Source organism: Tamandua tetradactyla, chromosome 17 (genome assembly GCF_023851605.1).
Source record: "Tamandua tetradactyla isolate mTamTet1 chromosome 17, mTamTet1.pri, whole genome shotgun sequence".
NCBI classification, from domain to species: domain Eukaryota; kingdom Metazoa; phylum Chordata; class Mammalia; order Pilosa; family Myrmecophagidae; genus Tamandua; species Tamandua tetradactyla.
The window spans coordinates 2,039,420-2,063,362 of NC_135343.1; the positions used below are offsets into that span (position 1 = coordinate 2,039,420).

Consider the following 23,943-nt stretch of genomic DNA (forward strand, 5'->3'; position numbering starts at 1 on the left):
AAATAGGTACCGTCATTAGATTTTTTTGCTCAAGATCTTTTTTTACTCACCTTCTGTGCTGGTTTGAAAAGATGTATGTCCCCTAGAAAAGCCATGTTTTAATCTAAATCCCATTTCATAAAGGCAGAATAATCCCTATTCAATACTGTATGTTTGAAACTGTAATCAGATCATCTCCCTGGAGATGTGATTTAATCAAAAGTGGTTGTTAAGCTGGATTAGGTGACGACACGTCTCCACCCATTTGGGTGGGTCTTGATAAGTTTCTTGAGTCCTGTAAAAGAGGAAATATTTTGGAGAATGAAAGAGATTGAGAGAGAGCAGAGCAGAAGGACATAGCCACAAGAAGCAGAGTCCACCAGCCAGCGACCTTTGGAGATGAAGAAGGAAATGCCTCCCAGGGAGCTTCATGAAACAGGAAGCCAGGAGAGAAAGCCAGCAGATGACGCCGTGTTCGCCATGTGCCCTTCCAGATGAGAGAGGAACCCTGACCGTGTTCATCATGTGCCGTCTCACTTGAGTGAGAAACCCTGAACTTCATCGGCCTTCTTGAACCAAGGTATCTTTCCCTGGATACCTTTGATTGGACATTTCTATAGACTTGTTGTAATTGGGACATTTCTCGGCCTTAGAACTATAAAGTAGCAACTTATTAAATTCCCCTTTTTAAAAGCTATTCTGTTTCTGGTATATTGCATTCCGGCAGCCAGCAAACTAGAAGGTCAGCAAACTTTGACCATCCATGAGCCAAAGTCTCTTTGGAAGACTTTACTCCCATCCTGTCAGTGCTAAAGGTAGGAGCTTCTCACTCAACACAGGAAAGAATAAATGCGTTAATTCATCAGGATTCTCTCAACTTTCGGACCAAGTGCCATCTGTTCCTTCTTAGAACCCCAGTCTTGACTCCCGTTCAGAGGTTCCTGTCATTTGCCCTCTGCTTTCCTAGCATGGACTTTCTGGCTTTTGCATTTTCTTTCTGGAGAACTGAGGCTGGGATTAAGTTGTGGAATGATTTTCAACACGTAACAGCCACCATGGCTTATTTTTTTCTCCATGATCAGGGCTACCAGTTCCTCAACCTGACATCATTTTTCAGTTGAAGAGAGGGGAAGAGCCATGGACAGTTGGTCTTCATGGATCTGAAGAGAGAGAACATCCGGAGAATGACTCTCTAGGTAATCGCATATGAACAGGGCAGGGCAGAGTTCTGTGTTGTTTTGTGGTGGTTATTTGGGTGTGGAGGGGAATATTGGGTAGCACCTTTTTCTTAAATTTGAATCCTCTGCTTTAGTATTTATTTCATGTCACCCAGTAACTTTCATTTTTTTCTCTCCATCTTAAAGGATTATTCATCTCTGTTTACCAAATGTTTATTTTCTCCTGTTGCCCATTCACAGTTTGACATTCCCATTCATCCCCATTCTTTCCACTTAGTGTAGTTTTCTCATTATCTGGGCCGTGCTCCACTTTCAGAGATGCTCATCATCAGCTCCACCCCCTGCCTTCTGCTGCATTCCTCGCCCCTAGAGTATAAGGCTATTCTTGAGAGCAAGCAATGCAGTAACCGTACATTACTTTCAGATATATCATAATGCCTCTCTTTCCACCGTAACATTTTTCTGTTTCCTAGCCCTGGAAAGGAACTCCATCTGTGTTTTCTGTTTTTTCCAGATGAGAAGATTAAGCCTAAGATTCCAGATACTTCAGAGGAAGAAAAATCAGAAGGAACATCAAGGGAGAGGCTCAGGAGGAAAGGTCCTCTGTGTCCTAAATTTGGAGTTCACGTACCAGAATGTAGAGTGGAAATAGAGAAGGAAAACACTGCAGTGGAGACTTGCAAGAAAAGCTTGCAGGAAAAAAGCTTACGGCAAAGGTTAACCCCTCCCAGAAAAGTTCTCACTAAAGAGAAAGACCAAGAATGCAGTGACTGTGGGAAGGCGTTTTTTGACCATTCATCCCTTATCCGCCATCAGAGGACTCACACTGGAGAGAAGCCCTATGAATGTCACGACTGTGGAAAAGCCTTCAGTCACAGGAGCAGTCTCAGTAGACATGTGATGTCGCACACAGGGGAGAGTCCCTACGGGTGCAGCGCCTGTGGGAAAGCCTTCTTTGACCGTTCGTCCCTAACTGTGCACCAGCGAATTCATACTGGAGAGAAGCCCTTTAAATGCAGCGAGTGTGGAAAAGCCTTCTTTGACCGCTCGTCTCTTACTCGGCACCAGAGAATTCATACTGGAGAAAGTCCTTACGAATGTAATCAGTGTGGGAAAGCCTTTAGTCAGAAAAGTATTCTCACCCGCCATCAGCTCATCCACACCGGTAGGAAACCTTATGAATGTAATGAATGTGGAAAAGCCTTCTACGGTGTCTCATCTCTGAATAGACATCAGAAAGCTCATGTGGGAGAGCCTCGCTATCAGTGTAGCGAGTGTGGGAAAGCTTTCTTTGACCGCTCATCACTTACTCAACATCAGAAAATTCATAGTGGAGACAAGCCCTATGAATGCAGCGAATGTGGGAAAGCTTTCAGCCAGAGGTGTCGGCTTACTCGACATCAGAGAGTTCACACAGGAGAGAAACCCTTTGAATGCAGTGTGTGTGGGAAAGTTTTCAGTTCTAAATCATCAGTTATTCAGCATCAACGACGTTATGCCAAACAGGGGATAGACTGAATTGGGTGAAAGCTTTTGTCAGATAAAAGTTCTCCATAAACCCTTAAGATAGCTCTCCTGTATCTTAGCGAAATCCATCATCTGACCCTTCTGTCCGTTCTGGTTACTGTTCTCTCCTGCCCCTGCCACCACAGGGTCTGAATAAGCACCCTTTACCGGCCGAGCTGCACTACTGATGTAGGATGCCTGAAATTAGGCTGTTATGTAAAAATCCAAATATAGATATCATTCTAAAATTCAAAATTGGATAAGTTTTTCAAGGAATAGGAAAGATGTTAGGAGAGCCTCAAACACACCTGTGTTTGAATACAAATGTAGGCCCACGTATCACTGCACTTTAAAAACTGGAAGCTATAACAGGAGGGGAAGGGTAAAATTATGTCAGAGCAGCACTGTTGCCTCCCGTATAATTCCCTTTCTGAGCTCTTTAGGGCACTGACCTCGTTCTTTTATGTCCCAGCTTTTTGATCTCTTACTACTCCTACTATAACTAATAGCTAGCACTTACAGCGTGCTTATTTTGGGATATAAAACTCAGCTAACAGTTTTATGAAGAACAGATTATTTGGTCTCTCAACAACCCTATGAGGTAGGTACTGTTACAGTCATCACTTTACAGATGAGCAAACTGAAGTTTAGAGCGATTAAATAACTTGCCCAGGGTGACATAGCTAGTTAAAGGTAAAGCTAGGTCTTGAGATCAGGTCTGTCTTCAGTCTTTCACCATTATGTTAGGTTTGCTTGTTTTATAACCTGTGGGCATGGTTCATCTCAACTAGATTGTAAGCACTTGGAGGGATGACATGATTTGTATCTCACATGGTGCCTTGCCTGTAATAGGTGCTCAATAAATATTTATATGAACTAATGACTTTTCTGTTTACCGAGTTCTCTCTATTCAGAGATCTCTGGGATTCCCATCCTTTCTTTAACTTTTTACAGACTGACCTGCATCGTTCTCATCCCAGGGTAACAGTTGTCCAGTAGTTATTGCTGCTTCATTATCGAAGCGGGACATGCTAAGCTATGGTACAATAACACAAACCCTCAAATAAGCCAAGATTTATTCCTCACATAAAGTCTGTTGTGGGTCAGTGTATCTTACTGCATCCTCATTGTTCAGAACATGTTGCCTCCAGGTTGTTTTGGGGGTGGAAGAAAAAGCTGAAGGAGTTTTTGGGATATTTTTAAGGGCCAGGCTTACATCATTGCAGTCTCCATCTCGAGCCAGAACCCAGGGCCTGGGGGCTCGGAAAGTGGACCTCAATATCTGGTGAGCATCACAGAGTCTGTGTGTTATGGTTGGAACCTTCCAAATAAACTGCCTGCCCCTCATTGCCTTACTCAAGACATAACAACAGCTCCCGATTAAGCAAAAAAGTCTCTGTGTAAGGTCTGCCTTCACAGGAACCCACATTGCCAAACTTACCTCCCGACTCCCCAAACTCTTCTCTTCCCTGGGCCCAGCCCCATCTTTTTCTCTTATTAAAGCCAAGGCACCGGGTGACCTTGACACTAAGTGTGTGTCCCCTTTCTGCTTCCTTGATGTGAAGTGAGAGGTGAGTTCTGAAAGTCTGGAGCTTAGGTTGCCCTGCCTGGATCCCAGGGATCCAAGACATAACAATATTGTTAGGGAAAAATAGCAAAGTTTTCCCTAAAAACTGTCTGAAAGATGAGAGGAAAATTTAGACTCTGAACAGACTCTTGAATGCAGTGATATTTGTGCTGAAACAAAGTGGGTACGTAAGTTTGATAGTTCTCCTTTTGTTCCTCTTTAAAGTTGGTGAGCAGCAAAGCGTTTTTAAAATGTGGAATTCTGTTCAATCTCCTGCTAAAAACTCTGAAGAAAGGGCCATTTTGCCTTTTGGCATGCATTAGTGGGGACTGTTCCAACCCAGCTCTCGGGGGTCTCGGGTGGGGGCAGCCTATGACCAAAGGATGGATTTTATTAGGACTTACAGACAGAACAACGCTATGGTTGTGGCTGGCCATGGGATGTGAAGGTTCGCGCTCTGCAAAAGGGGCAGGGGAGTGCGAGGACTTAGGAGTTTAGGACAAAGAAATTTCATGAGTCTCACCAGGTCTTGTGACACAGGGGTCGGAGGCCAGTTAGCAGCAGCGTTCAGGGGACAGAAGTTTCGATACCTTGTTTACGATACCATTTATACCTTCTTTCCCTGCCCAGGAGGTCTGATGACCTTTCATGTCTGTCCCCATCATGCAGGCAGCTATGTGCAATGACCTGCTTTCAATATGGAGGGGACTTGTGGGCCCTGGATCCCCACAGAGGTCTCACATTTTCAGTCTTAGCTTCACCTAGTGGCCATTTCTAGGATCAAATTTTAGAACCAGAAGTTGATCATATTGGGACTATGTTGACATTCTTAAGACATAAGGCAATGAAAAAAAGACTTGGCAACTTTTGTGGGGTTCCAGCTTAAGGCGTTAAAAATGGTTTTGAAGAAATTGCTAATCTCTCTAGTGCTAATTAAGCCTTATCTTAATTTTAAGAGAAAATTGAATTCCTGCACAAATTAACAGAAGTAATTGACAAAGCAGCTCTTCAAAGAGATGAATCAGCAATACTATGGAACCCCGAAATGGAGAAAATATGGTAGATAGAGGGAAGGAGCGTTGGTGAGACTGTCAGCCCTGGGAAATTTTCTTGGTTGTCCGGATGCTTGCACGGGCAGCTGGAAGTCCAGCCAGAACTCTGAGTCCAGCTCCTCCCCAGACCTGGGCTTCAAAGAATAAATCATCCCCTACCCCTGCAAGTCTTACAGAAAAGCAGTGAAGGAGGGGCCTTGGGAGCAGGGATACCCACTGCCAGTTATTAGACAATGAATCAAAAAAGTCAGAACCGTGATTTTCAGAAGGTCCAAGGGAAGGATTGCAATGGACTACGTTACTGAGTCAGGACGCCTGGGGTAAAAATGTACAAGTCAAAATGGATCACGGTGAGTTGGAGTGAAAGGGTCCTGGGTGAGGAAGCTTCCCCTGCCAGTGCAGTACAAGAGTCTTAATGTGCTGGGGAAATTTGCTCATCTTGATGGTAGGAGTGTGAAGGTCATGGGCACCAGCTGGGAGTAGAAAGGCACATCTCTGGCCCGGGAAGATTATCTGTAGCACTTGGTTTCTCTCCAGAACCCATTAAATACCAGATCCAAGTTACCTGGGTCATACCCAGTCCAGGTCTTGGAACAGTTGTATCCAGTAGAAATACAATGCTAGCCACATTGTAAAACTGTACAAAGAAAGGTGAAATTAATTTTAATAACATTTTATTTCATCCCGTATATTCAAAATAGCATTGCAACATGTCATCGATATGAAATTATTGGGATCTTTTATACTCTTTTTTTGTAGTGAAGTCTTTGAAATCTGGTATTTTACACTCACTGATGAGCCACATTTCTGGTGCTCAGCAGCCACATGCAGGCGGTGGCTTCCATTTGGCCCGCACAGTTTGGAAGAATCATCAGGAGCTTTTAGAGGTAAAAAGGATTCTTTTAGCCATTGAAGGTGTTGGGGGGTGCTTGCTCTTGGACCCATGGAAGCCAATCTATTCCTGCAAGAGACCGTCTTCTGTGTCCAGAAGGACATGTGGCTGGGAGGGGGTCAGGCCTGGAAAGCCTGCTGGCCCTCGGGCTCTCAGAGCAGCTGCCGCCTCTGCCTCTATCTCTGTGAGTTGGATCAGAACAAAAATGGAGAAGTTATTTAATGAACCAATAACAACGGATCAGGGGATATGGAGAAGGAAGTATCTAAGGTTGCCAATTAATAAAAGATCAAACATATTTCCTGTGTTCATTTTTTCTCCTGAGCAGGATATTCAATTTATTACGATTTTGAGGAGCTGTGTTACATTGGGCAGAGCACAAAGGACACAAGGTGCTAATGACGGATACCCCAACAGGAATTCTCCTCCCCCAAAACCATATATACGAAACACTGTGGAAATAGCAGCCATAGTGAAGAGGCTGGGAGACACAAAGGGTCCTACCTCTTGCCTACCAGTTTGTTGGTTTGGCTGGTATTCTCCTTGTTTCTAAATTGGAAACTCTTCCTAAAACATTCCTTGCCTGATAGGCATCTATTGATATAGCTAACACATTCTTTTCTGAACCCATGAAATTAGTCCACTAAAAACAGTGTAGCTTTAACTTCATTTAATATACAAACAATTTGCTTTTACTGTCCTGCCACTGAGATATTTAATTTCTCTAGTAATATCATATTCTTTTTTTTTTTTTTTAAACATGGGCAGGCACCTGGAATCGAACCCAGGTCCTCTGGCATGGCAGAATATCATATTCTGATAAAGCAATAGATAATTCAAATCAAGAAGTTACTCATTACATTGATAACAGTGTAACTGAGTATCTGTCAAAAAGGGAGGGAGGAAAATCCAATGCAAGATTATGGGATCAGGTGGATCAGCTGGGGCCACTGATGCTCCATCCCCCTGGACCTCCTAAGGAGTCGTGTTCAATAAGCCTCAGGAGGATCTGCCTTGATGTAGAAGGAGGGAGGGGGCATTTATCTACCAGCACTTGGCCAAGTTGCATTATACAAACATCATGGGTTTCTGTAACTATTCCCTGCAGCCATGTCAGGGAAACTCCAGGGTAGAAAGCAAGACATGGTGAGGTTTTGTCTGAATATACCTGTGCAAAGGTGGTTGCTGCAGTGTACTAGTTAGGGTTCTCTACAGAAACAGAATCAACAGGGAACACTCGCAAATATAAAATTTATAAAAGTGTCTCACGTGACCACAGGAACGCAGAGTCCAAAATCCACAGGGCAGGCTGTGAAGCCGACAACTCCAATGGAGGGTCTGGATGAACTCCACAGGAAAGGTTCACCAGCTGAAGCAGGAATGGAACCTATCTCCTCTGAGTCCTCCTTAAAGGCTTCCTGTGACTAGATTAAGCATCACTCATTGTAGAAGACACTCCCCTTGGCTGATTACAAATGGAATCAGCTGTGGATGCAGCTCACGTGATCATGATCTAATCCTATGAAATGTCCTCATTGCAACAGACAGGCCAGCACTTGCCCAATCAGATAAACAGGTACCACAACTTGGCCAAGTTGACACCTGTCCTTAACCATGACATGCAGCATGGCTGGGATGAAATTTGGACTAAGAGAATATGAGGTGGTGTCCCCAAGGCGTCAAAACAATGGCAGAGAGTGAAATCACGGGTGTATTGAGCTGAGATGTCTGTGAAGTAGCCAAGCATGCGTGGAAGGTCCAGCAGGCAGACCGAAGCTGAGAAGAGCTAGCTCAACCACAGGATACCTGAAGCCATGTGAACCTTGTGAAGCTGCTCAGGAAGAGGGTGTAGTATAGGAAGAAACGAGGGTCCAGGATGGGTCCAAAGAAGAAGACCCCATACCAGAAGAGTGAGCAATGGGATGGAGAGGTAAGAGAAAGCTCAGGTGAGTGCAGTGTCACCAAAACTGTTACCATCAGAAAGTAGGTCCTACATAGTCAGGCCCACTGGTCCCGCCTCAGAGAAGCACATCCCTTTACTTTCACGAGAAGGTGAGTTTATTGAGGACACGTCATCAAGGAACTGGACGGAAAAAATCTTTCCAAGTCCAATTTGGAGTGGGAAGGGCGGTTTGAGATTTTATAACCCAAACAAACAAATGGCAACGGTACAAAGAAAGTAGTAAAAAATAAAAAAATAAAAACTAAACAAAAGCCACAGGATTCGTTAAAATTGAGTGACCATTGCTTGCTTCATTTTGTTTGGTAGGCATATCCTGTTATGTGGTAGGCCCTTCTTTCTTTGTTGACCAGTGTGCCAGTTTGAGTCTGTTATGTACCCCAGAAAAGCCAAGTCCTTTAAGCATCATTCATTATTGCTGGGTGGGAGCATTGTGAATATACATGGAGATGTGGCCCACTGGATTGTGGGTGTAACTTTTGATTAGGTGGTTTCCAGGGAGATTCGTCTCCACCCATTCAAGGTGGGGTTTGCTTACTGGAGGCCTTTAAGAGGGAACCATTTTGGGAAAAGTTCAGAGCCAACAGAGCCCACACAGCCAGAGACCTTTGGAGATGAAAAAGGAAAATGCTCCTGGGGGAACTTCATGAAACAATAAGCTGGGAGAAAAAGCTAGCAGACTTCGCCATGTGCCCTTCCAACTGAGTGAGAAACTTTGTACTTCATCGGCCTTTCTTGAGTGAAAGTAACCTCTTACTGGTACCTTAATTTGGACACTTTCATAGCCTTGCCTTAATTTGGACACTTAAACAGCCTTAGAATTGTAAACTTCCAACTTAATAAATTCTGCTTCTTAAAAGCCCTTCCATTTCTGGTATATTGCATTCCAGCCACTAGCAAACTAGAACAACCATCCAGGACTTTGATCTTGTCCTTAGAAAGGGAGGAAGGTGCTGCTAGTAGCTCATACGATGTTTCTCTCCTGTAAGCAGAGCAAGCGCATGTTTCTGGGAACTGAGAGTAAGGTTTTTCGGTTGAGATTAGACCAACAGCAAACTATTCCAACCAAGATGCTTTATGCTAAAAATAACTTTAAGGCTGCTTGAGTGAAGTGATTATACTAAAGAGGTTTTTAGCTTCTGAAGACTATACTAAGCATTTTCCAGCTAAAGGATTATATTGAGTATTTTTTTTTCCTACCTATCCAACTATCAAAATCAAGAGAAAACACTTTCAAGGAAAGAATGCTATTGACCAGTCAACACTGGCCTGAGAAGTGTCCATGGGGTGAAGTCAAAACCACTTTGGAATGAATTTAGTAAATAAATTTTTGGAATTTGGAACTGGAAGGTAGAATAGTTTGGTTTTGATGGAAAGGAGAGGGGATGGTAGCTGGAGAGGGAAAATTAGATGGAAGAAGTTTCTTTAAAAGTGGAAGGGATGTGACTATTATCAGGATGCCTTTGGGGTACAGGAGATAGAAAATGCTGTCCCAGCTTGTTTAAGCCTAAAGAGACTTTATTGACTCTTAAAATTGCAAAGTTCGGGTGAGAATAGATTTGTTTATTGTTACAACAGAGAAGGCAGAAGGAACGGACGTGAACACAGGCGAATGCGTAAGGTACGATTACAGGAATTTACGGCAATTCCCTCTGCGGCACATCCCTAGAGGGGCCTGAGGGCGGCGGGGACCCGATGGAAAGCAGCCTGGAAGACAGGCATGCGCAGTGGGAGGGGCCGGCTGGGCCGGCGAGCGCGGCCCGAGGACAGTTTCGGCTCCTCCTCCTCGGCTTTCCTCGGCTTTCCCATAGAGGTCGCCGTTGCGCCTTTTGCGTTAGTCACGCGAATACCCAGCGGGTCCTTTAGGGGGCGGGGCCGCGGCGTGCGCGGAGCCCTCTGGGAGTCGTGGTTTGCCGAGGGCGCCTTGCGCAGGCGCTGTGCGGTCCCTGAGGCTCCCGGGGCCGCGGCGCGCAGGTTAGCGCCCAGGTGAGGCCCCAGGGCGGGGCGTGGAAGGGCGGCGGCGGGCATGCGGAGGGCGGCGGGCGGCGGCGGGCACGCGGCGGGCGGGGACGGCGGCGGGGAAGCGCCGTACAGCGCCGCACCGTGGGCGTGGAACCGAGACCCGGCTGTGGGGCTGACGCGGGTCGGGGCCGCCGCGGGTGGGCCGGCCGCGGGCCGCGAGGGAACTGAGCGCCGTCCCGCCGGGCCCTCGGAGGCCGTCCGCGCCGTGGGCGCTCGTGGTCCGGGCGTGGGGTGCGCAGCCGGGCGGCCGCGGCCCGGGCGGGGGGCACCCTTCCCCCCAGACGTCCCCCTGAGCCCGGCGTGCCGTCCTTCGCCCGCCTTCCCTACCAGGAGCCCCGAAACCCTGGACCGAACTGACTCCGCCGAAGCCCGAGTGCTGCTGACCCGCCCAGCCTCCGGAGGCGCCTCAGATGGCCCCTGCCCTCGTCCCCCCCACAGGACCTGTCGCTGCTGCCCCGGCCGCTCCCTCTGCTAATGCTCGACGGTGCGTCCCGACACCCGCCACGCTTCCTTGCAGCACTTAGCGTTTCAGTTAGTCTGCAAGCATTTCTTGAGCACGAAATACATGGAAGTGAGGGATGCAAGATTTGGCTCCCAAGATTCATCCTCTACTTGGAGAGAAAAGACTAACAACACAATACTAAGCGATTGAGACAGAAATCTGAGAGTTCACAGGAAAAGAAAACGTTGCTCTTAGTTATATGATGTGGACTCAGTTGGGAGAGGATTGGAAAAGAGGCTACCCTAAGTACATTTTGGGGTAGAACGTGCTCATGGAGCTAGGCTTGAAACACGTATAGCTTGTGTTCCTGACCCTAGTGGCGTCTAAAGGTTAATAAACTCCAAAGGTTCTGTGAGCCACCTTGAATGCTGTGTCCTGAACCTATCCTCAGGGCCCCAGAGAGCATCAAGAGGTAGTCAAGGTAGTAGAACATGGATAGTGAATCCTCAGAAGAGAGAACTGACAGGCAAAAGCTGATGTTGCTACATATCAGGTCTCTTTGGGCTGCAAATAGCTCAAACTAGGGTAAGGAGACTCCATGAGGATATTTAGGTTTGTCATGGAACCAAAAGAGGACTGCTAGTGTGCCTATAAACTAGAACCAGGGGTCAGAGCAAGGACCCTCTCTTAACACTCTACCTTTTCTTCTGTCTGTACTAATGTTTCCTTTTCCCTTCTTGCTGCTGGCTGGCTTTTGCTGCTCCTCAGATGGCATGACAGAATATGACCATTGAGGGCTCCTAAATTTACATGCCTTCAGGTGGAGAATTGTGGGAGAAGGCTGACCTTATTCTTTTTTCCACTTCTAAAACTACAGGGGAGGGCTTACCTTCGTTTTTTTAGGTCTGTTGTAGCAAAGTACCACAAATTGGATGGCTTAAAACAACAAAAATTTATTGTCTTACAATTTAGAAGTCCAGAAGTCCAAAATCAGTAGGGGAGAACCCTTCCTTGCCACTTCCTAGCTTCTGGTGGGTTGCTGGGCAATCTTTGGGCTTCAATATGCATCAGTCATTACATGGTATTCTCCCTCTGTATTCTGTCTGTACAAGTTTCTCTTTTAAGGACACCAGTCATATTGCATTAGGAGCCACCCTAATCAAGTTTAGGCTCATCTTAAGTAATAACATCTTCAAAGACCCTGTTTCCAAATAAGGTCACATTCACAGGGCTAGGGGTTATAATTTGAGCATGTTTTGGGAGAGACAGTCTAATCCATAACAGGACTGTCATTGGATCAGATGCCAATCAGTATTGGCCAAGATGTGGAGTCAGTTTTTACTGATGTGTGGATGGGGAAAAGACATCCTTGAAAAGTGAAGCGTTGGCCAATCTCAAAAGATAGAACATGAGCTGCTGCTTGCTGGGTGTCACTCACCTTCAAATGCTGCTGTTAAGAAGGTGGTATAGAATAGTACACCCGGCCTGGCCACAGTCCCCTTCTCTGAGAACTGCTCTTGTCTTTGTCCTTGGCCACAGCTGATTGGGCAAGAGGTGGAAACATGCGCAAAAGTCATTGGCCTCTTGATGGCCAACAACAAATAAGTGTCTCCTGAGAATTCCACATAGAAAACAGAGACCATGGTCAGTTGGTGGTAGGCACTGACCAGATCAGGAAGTCCAGAGGGTTAGAGAATTCATTGAGCCTTAACTGTGCAAAGGAGACCCTCCCACTCCTGAGGGATGAAGAGATGCCAGACCTGTGCAGCCCTTAACGGCTGTAGATGGCATCCTCAATTTTAGCCTAGTTCCCATGTGTAGTCATCCTCTAAGCACATGTCAGAGGCCCTGCAGGAACACAAAAAAGGCATACATATCATCTTGGCATTGGCCATTCTAAATGTTCCAGCTGGTATAGCCAGATTGAATAGAGATCTCAAGGAATGAGATAAAGATGTTTAGCACCAGCATTAACCCTTAGCTCTTCAGTATCCCGAAGGGCACACAAGTCTGTTGCCAAAATAAATATGTTCTGATAGGTAACAACAGATCACAGCCATAGTTGGACAATGGTGCCAAATGTGACATCCCATTGGATTCCAACTAGCCCATATAGAATCATTCTCAGATGGATACTGATGGGTCCCCTTACCCCTGGTCTCTTTCTTGCTTACTTTTCTACCCTTCTACTCTCTTGACTGGTTTCTGACTCATCTTAGAACAGACGTTAGGATAAACCATCTGGGAGAATATTGTTCTGGCATTCCATGCAGGCAAGTCTGGGGAGAACTTTGCTCCTGCCTTCTGCTGGGAAGAGTCTTTTAGATGTTCTCAGGAAATCTTTTGTCGAATGAATAAACTTTTCCCTTGGGAATATTATCATCTGTTATGACTTCTAGGTGCTGTTATGCCATAAAGTCATCTCTAGACTAGGCCCCATAATGAGAAGGACTAAAGAGAAGGGGACGGAAGTTCTCCACCTGCCCCAGATGTATTTACTCTGGAATCTGCTTCTCTGGTTAATGCTTTGACTGCCATGGTCCTCTGGGATGCCAGCTGCAAGGGCAGCAGGCAGCCAGTTCTTCCTGCTTGCTTTTGTCCTTTTCTCTTGCTGGAGGAGAAATTGTATATAATCTTGGACTGGGTGTCATTTGTAGTTCTGCAGAAACTTCAAAAATGACCCTAATCAGGATCAAGAGTGGAATGCTTCAAGACATCATCCCCCCATAAATGCTTTGAACAACCAGCACGACCTGGCAGAAACATGTTTCTCAGGTATCCAGAAAATGGTTAAAGGACTGCAGCAACAAGAAAAAAAAAAAGGCTTCTTAAAAGTAGTAGGGTTGGCGGTGCAAGGGTAGCTCAGTGTTAAAATTCTCACCTGATATGCTGGAGACCCGGGTTCAGTTCCCAGAACTACACGTGCCAAAAAAAAAAAAAAAGCAATAGGGTTCTGTGGTACCGCGGCAGGCCCTTCCCTCACCCCTCACTGACTTAGAGTACAGCTGTACCGAGCTCCCAGTGCGGGTCCCTGGTCCTGGTTCCGGAGGGGTCAGAGTAAGCCTCCTGCACATAATGGGAGCACATACGTCTGTGGCCCAGTCTGTCTAGTGGTGGGCTGAGTGACTTTCCTTCCCATCAATAGCCCTGCTTCTAGAAGGCAACTTATGGATGGGAGAACAGTCAAGTTTGTACTGCCTGGTGTGGGGTTGCTGGCAGTAGGACATACAGTATAGTCCCCGGAACCGTGAGGAAAGTGTTTCACAGGGAAGAAGAGACATTTGGAATTGTGTAAATGGAATTCCTAGGGCACACTTGGGACTGTCTAAACAGAATTCTTAGGGCACATGCCCAAGACTAAATGAAAAGATCAGAGAGGACCATACTCTTTAGCCTGGAGCTGTTATGTTACAAACCATTGTATGGATAAGCCCTGAAGGAAAGCACAACTGGACAGTCTACAGTGAGAAAGGTGTTTTCTTTTCTTTATTTATTTATTGTTAGCTCCTGGCTTTCAAAGAAAACTCAGTAATAACAGGTGGATACAAGCTTAAGCAACAGTTGCTACAAAGTCTAAATTTCAGTGATAACACATTAAAATATCAGAATACCCAGGTTTCAACAAAAAGTTGTAAAACACACGAAGAAGCAGAAAGCAATGGTCTAAGCAAAGCAGAAAATTAAATCATTAGAAACCAACAACAGTAAGGAGACAGGGACTGATGAATGGAAAGGCGAACTGTGGTCTGTATATACAATGGAATACTGAGTGGCTGCGAGAAGGACTGAAGGTGTGAGACACGCAACTGGGTGAATGGACCTTGAAGACTGTGTGTTGAGAGAAATAAGCCAGGAACGGAAAGGTGAACATTATGTCTCACTGATATGGACTGACCATAATGTGCAAACTCTAAGAGTTGAACTCAAGTGCATAGGTTATCAGGGGAGGGCTTATTGTAAGAGTTTCTAGATTGTAAGCTCTTAACAGCAGTCACATGTATACCTGAGTTGTAATGGGTATTTCTAAATTCTGAGATGCTGAGCTCTTTGTGTATAACCTGGTTATTCCCCTGGAACTTTGGGTATCTGTGTGACATCTGAGACTCAGAGCCAGCATTCTGCAGCTGTGAGAGTCAGAATTACTCCATACAGCAACTGTTAAAAAAGCTGAGAGATCAGACTTCAATTAGAGATATGAATGAAACAGATCTGGTTAAGACTAAGGTAAATCAGATAAAGGGTAAAAACACTGTGTTTTAAAACTTTAACTTGTGTGAGACCAAAGAAAGAGATGTTTATTTGGTGCAAAATTTCTATTTTCTGTAGCACACTATCTAATTTAACCTGTATGGTCATTTTATTCAAACACCATAATTACATGGAACCTTAAGTAGGGGTTGAGATCTTGTTAGTTTGTACACATTAGTATGATGCCCTGATAAATTCCAGTGGAATTTGAGCAGAGAAAAAAAAGTATTTGTAAAGCCCCCTTGAGGGACTGGAGAAAAATGTGGAAATATTAAACATTCCCTCCTGGGGAATTCAAGATATTTTCACAAACATTGGAGACTACCAATTTAATAGATCAAGTCCTCGATCTTGGGGCTTGCCATTATGAAACTTATTCCTGCAAAGAATAAACTAAGCCTACTTATAATTATGCCTTAAAGTCACCCCCAGACAATTTCTTTTGTTGCTCAGATGGGGTCTTTTTCTCTCAAAGCCAACTAAGCAGGTAAACCCACTGCCTCCCCTTGTACAAGGGACATGACTCCCGGGGATGAGCCTGGCCTTAGCATCATGGGATTGAGAAAGACTTCTTGACAAAGTGGAAAAGAGAAATGAAAGAAAATAAAGTTTCAGTGGCTGAGAGATTTCAAATAGAGTCAAGAGATCATTCTGAAGGTTATTCTTATGCATTATATAGATATCTGTGGTAGTTAGGTTCAGGTGTCGATGTGGCCAGGTGGAGGTGCTTAGTTCTGTTGCTGTGGACTGAGCCATTGGCATGTGAACCTCATCTCTTGCTGGTTGCATCTGCAGTTGGCTGGGGGAGTGCCTGCTGCAGAGAATGATGTTTGATTTAATTGGCTGGTGCTTAAATGAGAGAACTTAACGTAGCACAGCCCAAGCAGCTCAGCATACCTCATCTCAGCACTTGCAGCTCAGCTCAGGCCTTTGGAGATGCACAAAGAAATCACCCCCTGGAAAGCTGTTGGAACCCAGAGGCCTGGAGAGAAGACCAGCAGAGATTGCCTTGTGCCTTCCCGTATGAGAGAGAGAACCTCAAATGAAAGTTAGCTGCCTTTCCTGTGATGAACTATATGTTTTTAACTATATAAATCTCCTCTTATTAAAAGTCAATCCATCTCTGGTGTGTTGCATTCTGGCAGCTTTGGCAGACTGGAACAATATCCCTTTTTAGTTTTTAATGGATCAGAAAAGCTGGAAGGAAATACCTGAAGTGGTTGAACTTTATTCCAGTAGCCTTGATTATTGAAGATGATTGTATAACTGTATAGCTTTTACAATATAATCATGGAATTGTGAAAATCTTATGTCTGACACTCCCTCTAACCAGTGTATGAGGACAAATGAGTAAAAAAATAAGGACAAATAAAATAATAGGGAGAGTTATGGGGTATAGGATGTTTAGGGTGTTCTTTTTCATTTTTATTTTTATTATATGTATTCTTTTAGTAATGAAAATGTTCAAAAAATGATTGTGATGAATGCACAACTGTACGATGATGCTATGAACGATCAGTTGTACACTTCAGATGATTATATGATATGGGAATATATATCAATAAAATTGCATAAAAAAAGAAACGACCATGAAGAGGACAAGTCCTGGGACATATCAGACAAAGACTTAAGAAATGGTCCTAATTATGTTCAAAGAACTGAATTGAAAAAATGGACAAAGAATTAAAGGAAGTCAGGTAAACCACGGATGAACACAAAAAGAATGTTAGTAGAGAGATGGAAACTATGAAAAGGAACCAAACAGAGCTGAAGACCATAGAAAACAGAACTTGAACTTAAACATTCTTTAGAGGGGTTCAACAGCAGGTTGGAACTGACCGAAGAAAGATTTAGTGAACTCGAAGCTAAGACCATTGAAATCATTCAGTCTAAGGAACAGAAAGAAGAAAGAATGAAGAAAAGTGAACAGAGCCAGAGAAACCCGTGGGCATCATCAAGCATACCAAAGTATGCTTTGTGGGAGTCCCAGAAGGAGAAGAAAGAAAGTGGTAGAGGGCACATTCAAAGAAATAATGACTGAAGACTTCCCAAATTTAATGAAAGACATGAATATGCCATCCAAAGTGCCCAATAAACTCCAAACAGGAGAAGCCCAATAGAGAAACCCTTAGACCTATGCCATGACTTTTTATAATCAGACCATCAATTGACAAAGATAAAAAGAGAATACTGAAAGCTGCAAAGGAGAACCAACATGTCATGAACAAAGAGCCTCAATAAAATTAAATGTTGGTTTCTCATTGGAAATCATGGAGGCAAGAAGGCAGTGGGATGAGATATTTAAAGTGCTGAAAGCAAAAAATTACCACCTAAGAATTCTTTATCTGGTAAAACTGTCTTTCAAAAATGAGAGAGATTAAGACTTTCCCAGATAAACAAAAGCTGAGAGAGTTTGTCAACATTAGACCAGCCCTACAAGAGATGCTAAAGAGAGTTCTACAAGTGGAAAGGAAAGGACGTTAAAAATAGATTGAATCAAAATGAATAAACAGACATCTCTGGTAAGGCTAACAACATGGGTAAATACATTTTATTACTGTATTTTTGCTTTGTAACTTCACATTTTATTTCCCACAGGATCTAAAAGGCAAATGCACAAAATGTAACGATAAATCAGTGGTTTTGGGGTCATAATGCATAAACATGTAATTTGTTACAAACTACAGGGATGGAGAGATATAGGAACATAATGTGTGTATACTATCGAGGTTATGTTGCTTTCAAAGCAAACAAGATTATTACAGATTTAGGATGGTAAATTTAGGCCCCATGGTAACTACGAACAAAATATAGGAGGACATGCAAGCTCACAGAGAGAGAAACTAGAGCTCGCCTTGCCAGGGGCAGGGGCAGAGGAATGAGGAGTTTGGGCATAATGAGTGTAGACTCTGAGGAGTTGGGAAAGTTTTAGTAACAGAACATGGTGAGGGCACCACAACATCATGAACATGATTAATCCCACCGAATGGTGTAGAGGAATGGAGATGGGAAAGTTTATGTTATGTTTCCACAGTTTAAATAAGAGCAACTAAAGAGACAATGGCAAATGCAATACATGATCCTGGGTGGGATCTAGCAAGGACAGAGAAAAGGCTGAAAGGGACATTACTAATATATCTGAAAAAAATTGGAGCATAAACTGTAAGCTTTATATCAATATCAAATTGCTTCAACTTGATAACTGCACTTAAGGTGATTATATAACGAATATATTGTTCTTAGGAAATGTGTATGGCAGTATTAAATGTTCAAGGAGCATGATATGTGCAGCCTACACTGAGGTGTTCAGATATTGGAATGACAGATAGGCAGATAGGTAGAGTGAAAGAATCACGTGGCAAATGTGGCAACAAGTTTAAGTCAGTGGACCTGGATATCTGGATGGGGATGAGAAGAGGTCTGCTGGCATTTACTATATGGGGTTTGTTTTATTTTTTAACTGTCTTGTAAGTTTAAATCAGAAGTATCTGCTTCTCATTCTCTTTCTTGGCCAGCTGGGAGCCAGTCACTCTCTTGAAGCTGTACTTGGGACTCTTAGCAGTCAGGCAGGAATTAGGACATGCTTTTGAAACCCCAGTAGGGACCACAGATGTCATGAGGTCAGGATGCAGTGTGATTCCAGTGTTCTTATAATGCCCATTGTACCTTAAAAAATATATAAGCAAATCTACTTACCTGAGCTGGCTTGAATATACTTCTGTTCCTTAAAACTAAACAAAACTTGACTGATGCAATTATCTATTTACTTTTACTTTTAAACTTACCTGTGCTTGACCTTAGAGGCCTTATGGCGCTCTTAGAAAAAAAAAAGTGTTAGTATTAAGTATCCCTCTAGTCTCATTAAATTTCACAGTCAGATTAACTTATTATTTGCCTATTTGTGTTTCATTACTACAGAGCACAAGGCTGATTTTAGATTTATGAGTGGTGTGAAAATTAACTTTGGTATAAATTATTTGATGTTTAAAAGTTTTTTACTTGGGAGCACAGTTCTGTTCTCTGGAATATACTAACCCAGAAACAAAGTCGTGGCAATAGCTTGCTTTGCTCTTGGTAGGTGTGGCTGATTGAAAAATATACCCCAGAAAAACATATTCTTAATCTTAACCCATCATTATTGTGGATGGTGATTTTATTATAAGTAGGACCTATTGATGAGGTTATTTTCAGTTAAGGTATGGCCAGCTAATCAGGATTGGCCTTAATTACGGGAAGTCTTACAGAGAAGGCCATGAAGAGAAACCCGTGGAAGTCAGTAGAACCAAGAAGAGAAAGAAGACATCATCATGTGCATTGCCACATGACAGGAAAGCAAAGGACCAAGGATCACCAGCAACCAACCCAAAAGGCCACAGTCTTTGGGAAGAAAGCATGGACTTGCTGATGTCTCAATTTTGAACCTCCAGCCTCAAAGCCATGAGCCAATAAATTCTTGTTGTTTAAATCAACCCATTATATGGTATTAGTTTTAGCAACTAGGAAACAAAGACTAGGAAACAAAGGGTGTAGGGGGTAAATTGTAATTGATATATGAAGATTTTTAGCCTGGGTCAGAAAACTGCAAAATGAGATTGGTCTCTTTTATGTTTCCTTCCCTAGCTCTGCTATATCTGCACTGTGCCTTGGAGAGACCACAGAGGGAGAGAATGACAGCTGTGTCCCTGACAGCCAGATGGCAGGTGAGACTTTTTTTTCAGTCTGGAGCTTCCTTGTCAACCAGGGAACAAATGTCTTGGAGACTGGTCCCATTCCTGTAAAAGATGGGCTATTTAGAGAATACTCACCAGTATCTCTTCTGGCTCCATATTCTCTTTCCTCACCATAGATCACTGCAGCAGGGACCTTCCTTTTCAATGGTCCTTAAAGCCTTGGCCACCGGCTCCCATTATGAGTTTGTTTGGCGTGATTTGAAGCAGTGTTGAGGCAGCTCTGCCTTTAGTAATGAGCCCAACATTTCAGGGAATATTCAGAAAACTTTCATGAGAGTATAACAATTCCAGATCTTGTAGTCTGGACAGGATGCTGTCTTCTTTTCAAAGGCATGCCACATCTCTAATCTCTCTCCAGTTTGAGTTCTTCTGCCTCATTGTCCTCTGCTACCCGTACATTCATCATGGGTCTTCTCTTGATCTGAGAACCCGTTGGTCAGGCTAATATATCTCTTGGATCCATTGAGTTAGAGCTGGAAGGACTTTAAAGATCATCTGCTCCAGTTCTTTGATTTTATAGTTAAAAATTGAGTGCCCCTGAAATTCGGAAGCACAGCCAAGGACATGATAGCATGAGGCCATATCAAGTTTCATGGGACCTCTAACTCTTTCCTAAAACATTCAGTTCCCTCCACATCATCAAAACCATTTCTTTTCCATTTCATATGTCTTCCAATGCTATAGTCTTTTTTCCTCCTCTGTGAGACATGAAAGAAGGTAAACAGGTAAGCAATAATGTGTTTGTCTTTTCAGAAGTCACTCAAGTTTAAGGATGTGGCTGTGGAATTCTCGAAGGATGAGTGGATGCAACTGATTCCTGCTCAAAGGGCCCTATACAGGGAGGTGACTCTGGAGAACTACATGGATTTTGTTTCTTTGGGTAAGCTTGACTTTCCTCAGTGACTCCGAATCCACCCCCCATAAGGCCCTTTTTTTTTCTTTATGGGGAAGAATTGTACATCTCCGGGTAGATCCCTGAAAAGGCAAGAGTGGCTCATTGGTTTACTTACTTTTTGTTGTTTGTGTTTAATCAGATGACTTAGTCCTGGGATCTAGTAGATATCTCAAGGAACTGCTTTGGAAATACATATGCTTAGCAAAAATCCTGCTGCTTACACAAGAGGTAAAGAATGGGATCCAACAGGTTTTGAAAAACATTCAAAGACCTCAAAAAGATTTTAAAAAAGACCTCAAAGTACAGAATGGAGAGGTAAATATGGAGAAAGCCTACAGATTCTTGTAGGCAAAGAAACTGCCACAGAGTTTTTGAAATGAGAGAGAAAACCCAAGGTAATGCCAGAACTCTCTAGACCACCTTAGATGAACCAAAGCAGTAATAGCAGCACAGGATATTTGAATGGCATTAGAAATATTGCTGAATCCACAGCACAGAAGTTCCTAATGCCAGGGGAAAGAAAGTGAGCCACGGTGGCCAAGGATGTGGCTATATGTCAATAAGTTCTCATCCTTAACCCGGACTACCCTGGTCCTTCTAATCTGGGAGGACTCTATACGATAAGTGAAGGCTAGACTGAAACCCTATTTTTAGGTAAACGATTATATTATATACAATTGATAATGGGCAACCTGTCTTCTGAAAATTGTCCTAAGGAAAAAAAAAATCAAGGTAAATTTCAAACTCATTTAAAATTGTGAAAATTATCAGATATCTGATAATAGGGATTTAGGTAAATAACCAGTCTACATCCATAATGGAATACAGAATAAGGTAGGCCTTGACAATATTTATGGAGTTAGAAAGATATTAATGATGTATTGCTAAATGATAAGAGCAGGTTACAAATTTTTTGAAGTTTGCGTGCATTTACAAAATAAAATGAAATGTACTTAATGTATATCTGTATGCACAGAAAAAGGCTGGGAAGGACCTGCACCAAAATATTACCAGTAATTACCTTAGACTAGTAGGTTTACAGGTGATTTTTTATTTTCTCTTTTTTATATTTTCTAATTGCATACAATGAACTTGGGATATTTTTAAAACAGTTTAAAAACTGCAAAGAATGAGAAAACACATTTGTAAATGCACAGGAGTACCTTTAAGTTAGTCTGGTGGTTGCCTAATGCCGGGAAGGGAGAAAAGACCAGAGAGGGGCTTCAATCTTTTTATTAATGTTGATTTCTCAGATAAGGTGGTAGGTTCATTGGTGTTTGTTTTAGTCTTTATACCTTTCGTATATCTTACATATTTCATAATGCATTTTAAAATTAAATATAGAAAACTAAGACTTTATAAATGCTAATAGTTTAAATTTTTAAAAGCTGAAGTCATTATAATTTATTTTTTTAAGGATTTCTGAAATTTTGTTTTCAGTTTTAATTGTGTTATCTCTATATAAATTGAATTACATTTCTAAAACTCTTTCAGTTCTGTTTGATTTGTAGTTTTATCAAAGTCATTATAATTACAGAAAACTAAAATTGGAGGAATAAGAATTTATTAAGAGACTACAAAAGAAAATGGCTTCATAGGGGGTGCGAATGTAGTTCCTGGTAGAATTCTCACCTGCCACGAGAGAGACCCAGATTAGATTCCTGGCCCATGCACTTCCCAATTAAACAAGCAAACAAACAAAAATTCAACAAATGGTGCTGCAATATGGGGATACTCACATGAAAAAAGAAGGAAATGTGACCCCCGTCATACAGCATACAAAGAAAAAAGAGAAAAAAAAAAGAAAATGAGTTCATGGTCCTGGCCCTGAGGTGCAGAACCTTCTCCATATGCTTTTCTATGCCAAGAATTTTCCCTCAACATACAAGACACCTAGTTCCATTTTGGGGAGATTCTCAGGAAGACTTATCAGGGAAGGGATAAGTGAACCACTTCAAATAGGACTAATTCAGGTTTTCTAGACAGTCCTGACTTCCCTTCAGAGGGGATTGCATCTTATTCTGGAAATTTTTATATACGTTGTGGATAGTTCCATTTTCTTCCTTAGAGGGTAAGAAACTGGTAAACCCTGAGAAGATCATGGATTTTAATTCCAAATAGCCATTTTCCATTTTGTTCTTTGTGAGCAGGACTTCTAGTTCCTAAGTCTGATGTGATTTCCCAGTTGAAGAGAGGTGAAGAGCCATGGAAACTTGATTTTCAGGAAGCTAAAGAGAGAGACATCCCAGGAAGTACTTTTCCAGGTAATTATACACATGGCGGATGGGATTAAGCCAAAGGGTTCACCTAGGTACTGGGGAGGCACCTAGGGTCTCCAAGTGCCTCCCCAGCACCCATACTACCTATCTTTCTTAACAACTTTGTCTTCCTAACATATTATATTTTCACTTCTTAATTTTGTTTATTAATTATCCACTCATCCCACCATCTACCTCCAATTAAAATTTAAACTCCATTAGAGATTTTTTGTTTGCTGGTCTTCACTACTGTATCTCCAGTACTTAAAACAGTAACTACTACATAGCTCTCACTCAGATATTTGTCTCATGAATGACTATTAGTCAGGGCCCTCTAGCGAAACAGAACCAATAGGAGATATTTGTAAGTATGAGATTTTATAAAAGTGTCTCATGCAACCGACAAACCCCATAAGGCAGGTGGCAGGCTAGCAACAATGATAAAGGCGTTAGATGAATTCTGCAGGAGAGGCTGGCTGGCTGAAGTAAAGACAGAATTCTCTTTTCTGGCTGCTGAAATCATCATCTCTCCCTTGAAGTCTTCAACTAATTGGATTAAATCAAACTGACTGAATTCTCTCCTTGTGGAAGACACTCCCCTTAGTTGATCATAGGTGTAATCAGCCATACATGCAATCAACTGACTGATGACTTAATAAACCAGTTTTCTGGTTTATTAGCCAGCCATGAAATGTCTTTGCAGTAATGATTAGGCCAGTGCTTGCCTGACCAGATGACTGGGCACCATCACTTGACTAAGTTGACACCAGAACCTAACCATCACAATGACTAAACAGAACTGTGCACAGTCGGGCCCTTTCTATTAATTTTGTTGGGGGGTAGGAGGCCAGGGAAATGAGAAAGTTGATACTTTACTTTTTTTCTAATTGCAGCATCTCATCTTTCCTGCTTATTCTTTACCATGTCTCCTTCCTCTTTCTGTTAAATACCATTCAGTAGTCATTGACATTTGATTCTCTCAAGTTCTAGTTCATCTCCTTACTTATGCTCTTCTGTTTACACTTATCAACACATAAACTGCTCTGGTCATCCCCATGACCAGACACACTTCTGTGTGTGTTCCTATTTTTCTGCATCTCTCCCTGAGATGCTCCTCTTTTGGCTATTTACAAGGTTAACTTATCTTTCACATTTCAGCTGATGTCACTGCCAAGAGACTGTTGCTGAGGGTCCCCTTTTTAAAGAAGCCCTAC

At 42.8% G+C, this 23,943-nt stretch overlaps 1 protein-coding gene across 7 annotated transcripts in view; it reads left to right on the forward strand.

Annotated features, from left to right (window-relative positions):
* ZNF2 (zinc finger protein 2) overlaps positions 1-23,943 on the forward strand; it is a 47,838-nt gene that overhangs the window by 19,124 nt on the left and 4,771 nt on the right. For 3 of the 7 annotated variants that reach the window (XM_077133739.1, XM_077133737.1, XM_077133738.1), the window contains 3 exons: positions 19,467-19,546; positions 20,330-20,456; positions 22,622-22,735. In XM_077133739.1, the coding sequence (XP_076989854.1) occupies positions 19,467-19,546; positions 20,330-20,456; positions 22,622-22,735 (321 nt within the window). Of the gene's footprint in view, positions 1-1,061; positions 1,176-1,671; positions 3,545-10,043; positions 10,121-14,526; positions 14,534-16,320; positions 17,369-19,466; positions 19,547-20,329; positions 20,457-22,621; positions 22,736-23,943 lie in introns of those variants that run through there. The other 4 variants (XM_077133740.1, XM_077133741.1, XM_077133743.1 and 1 more) reach the window with 4 other exon arrangements.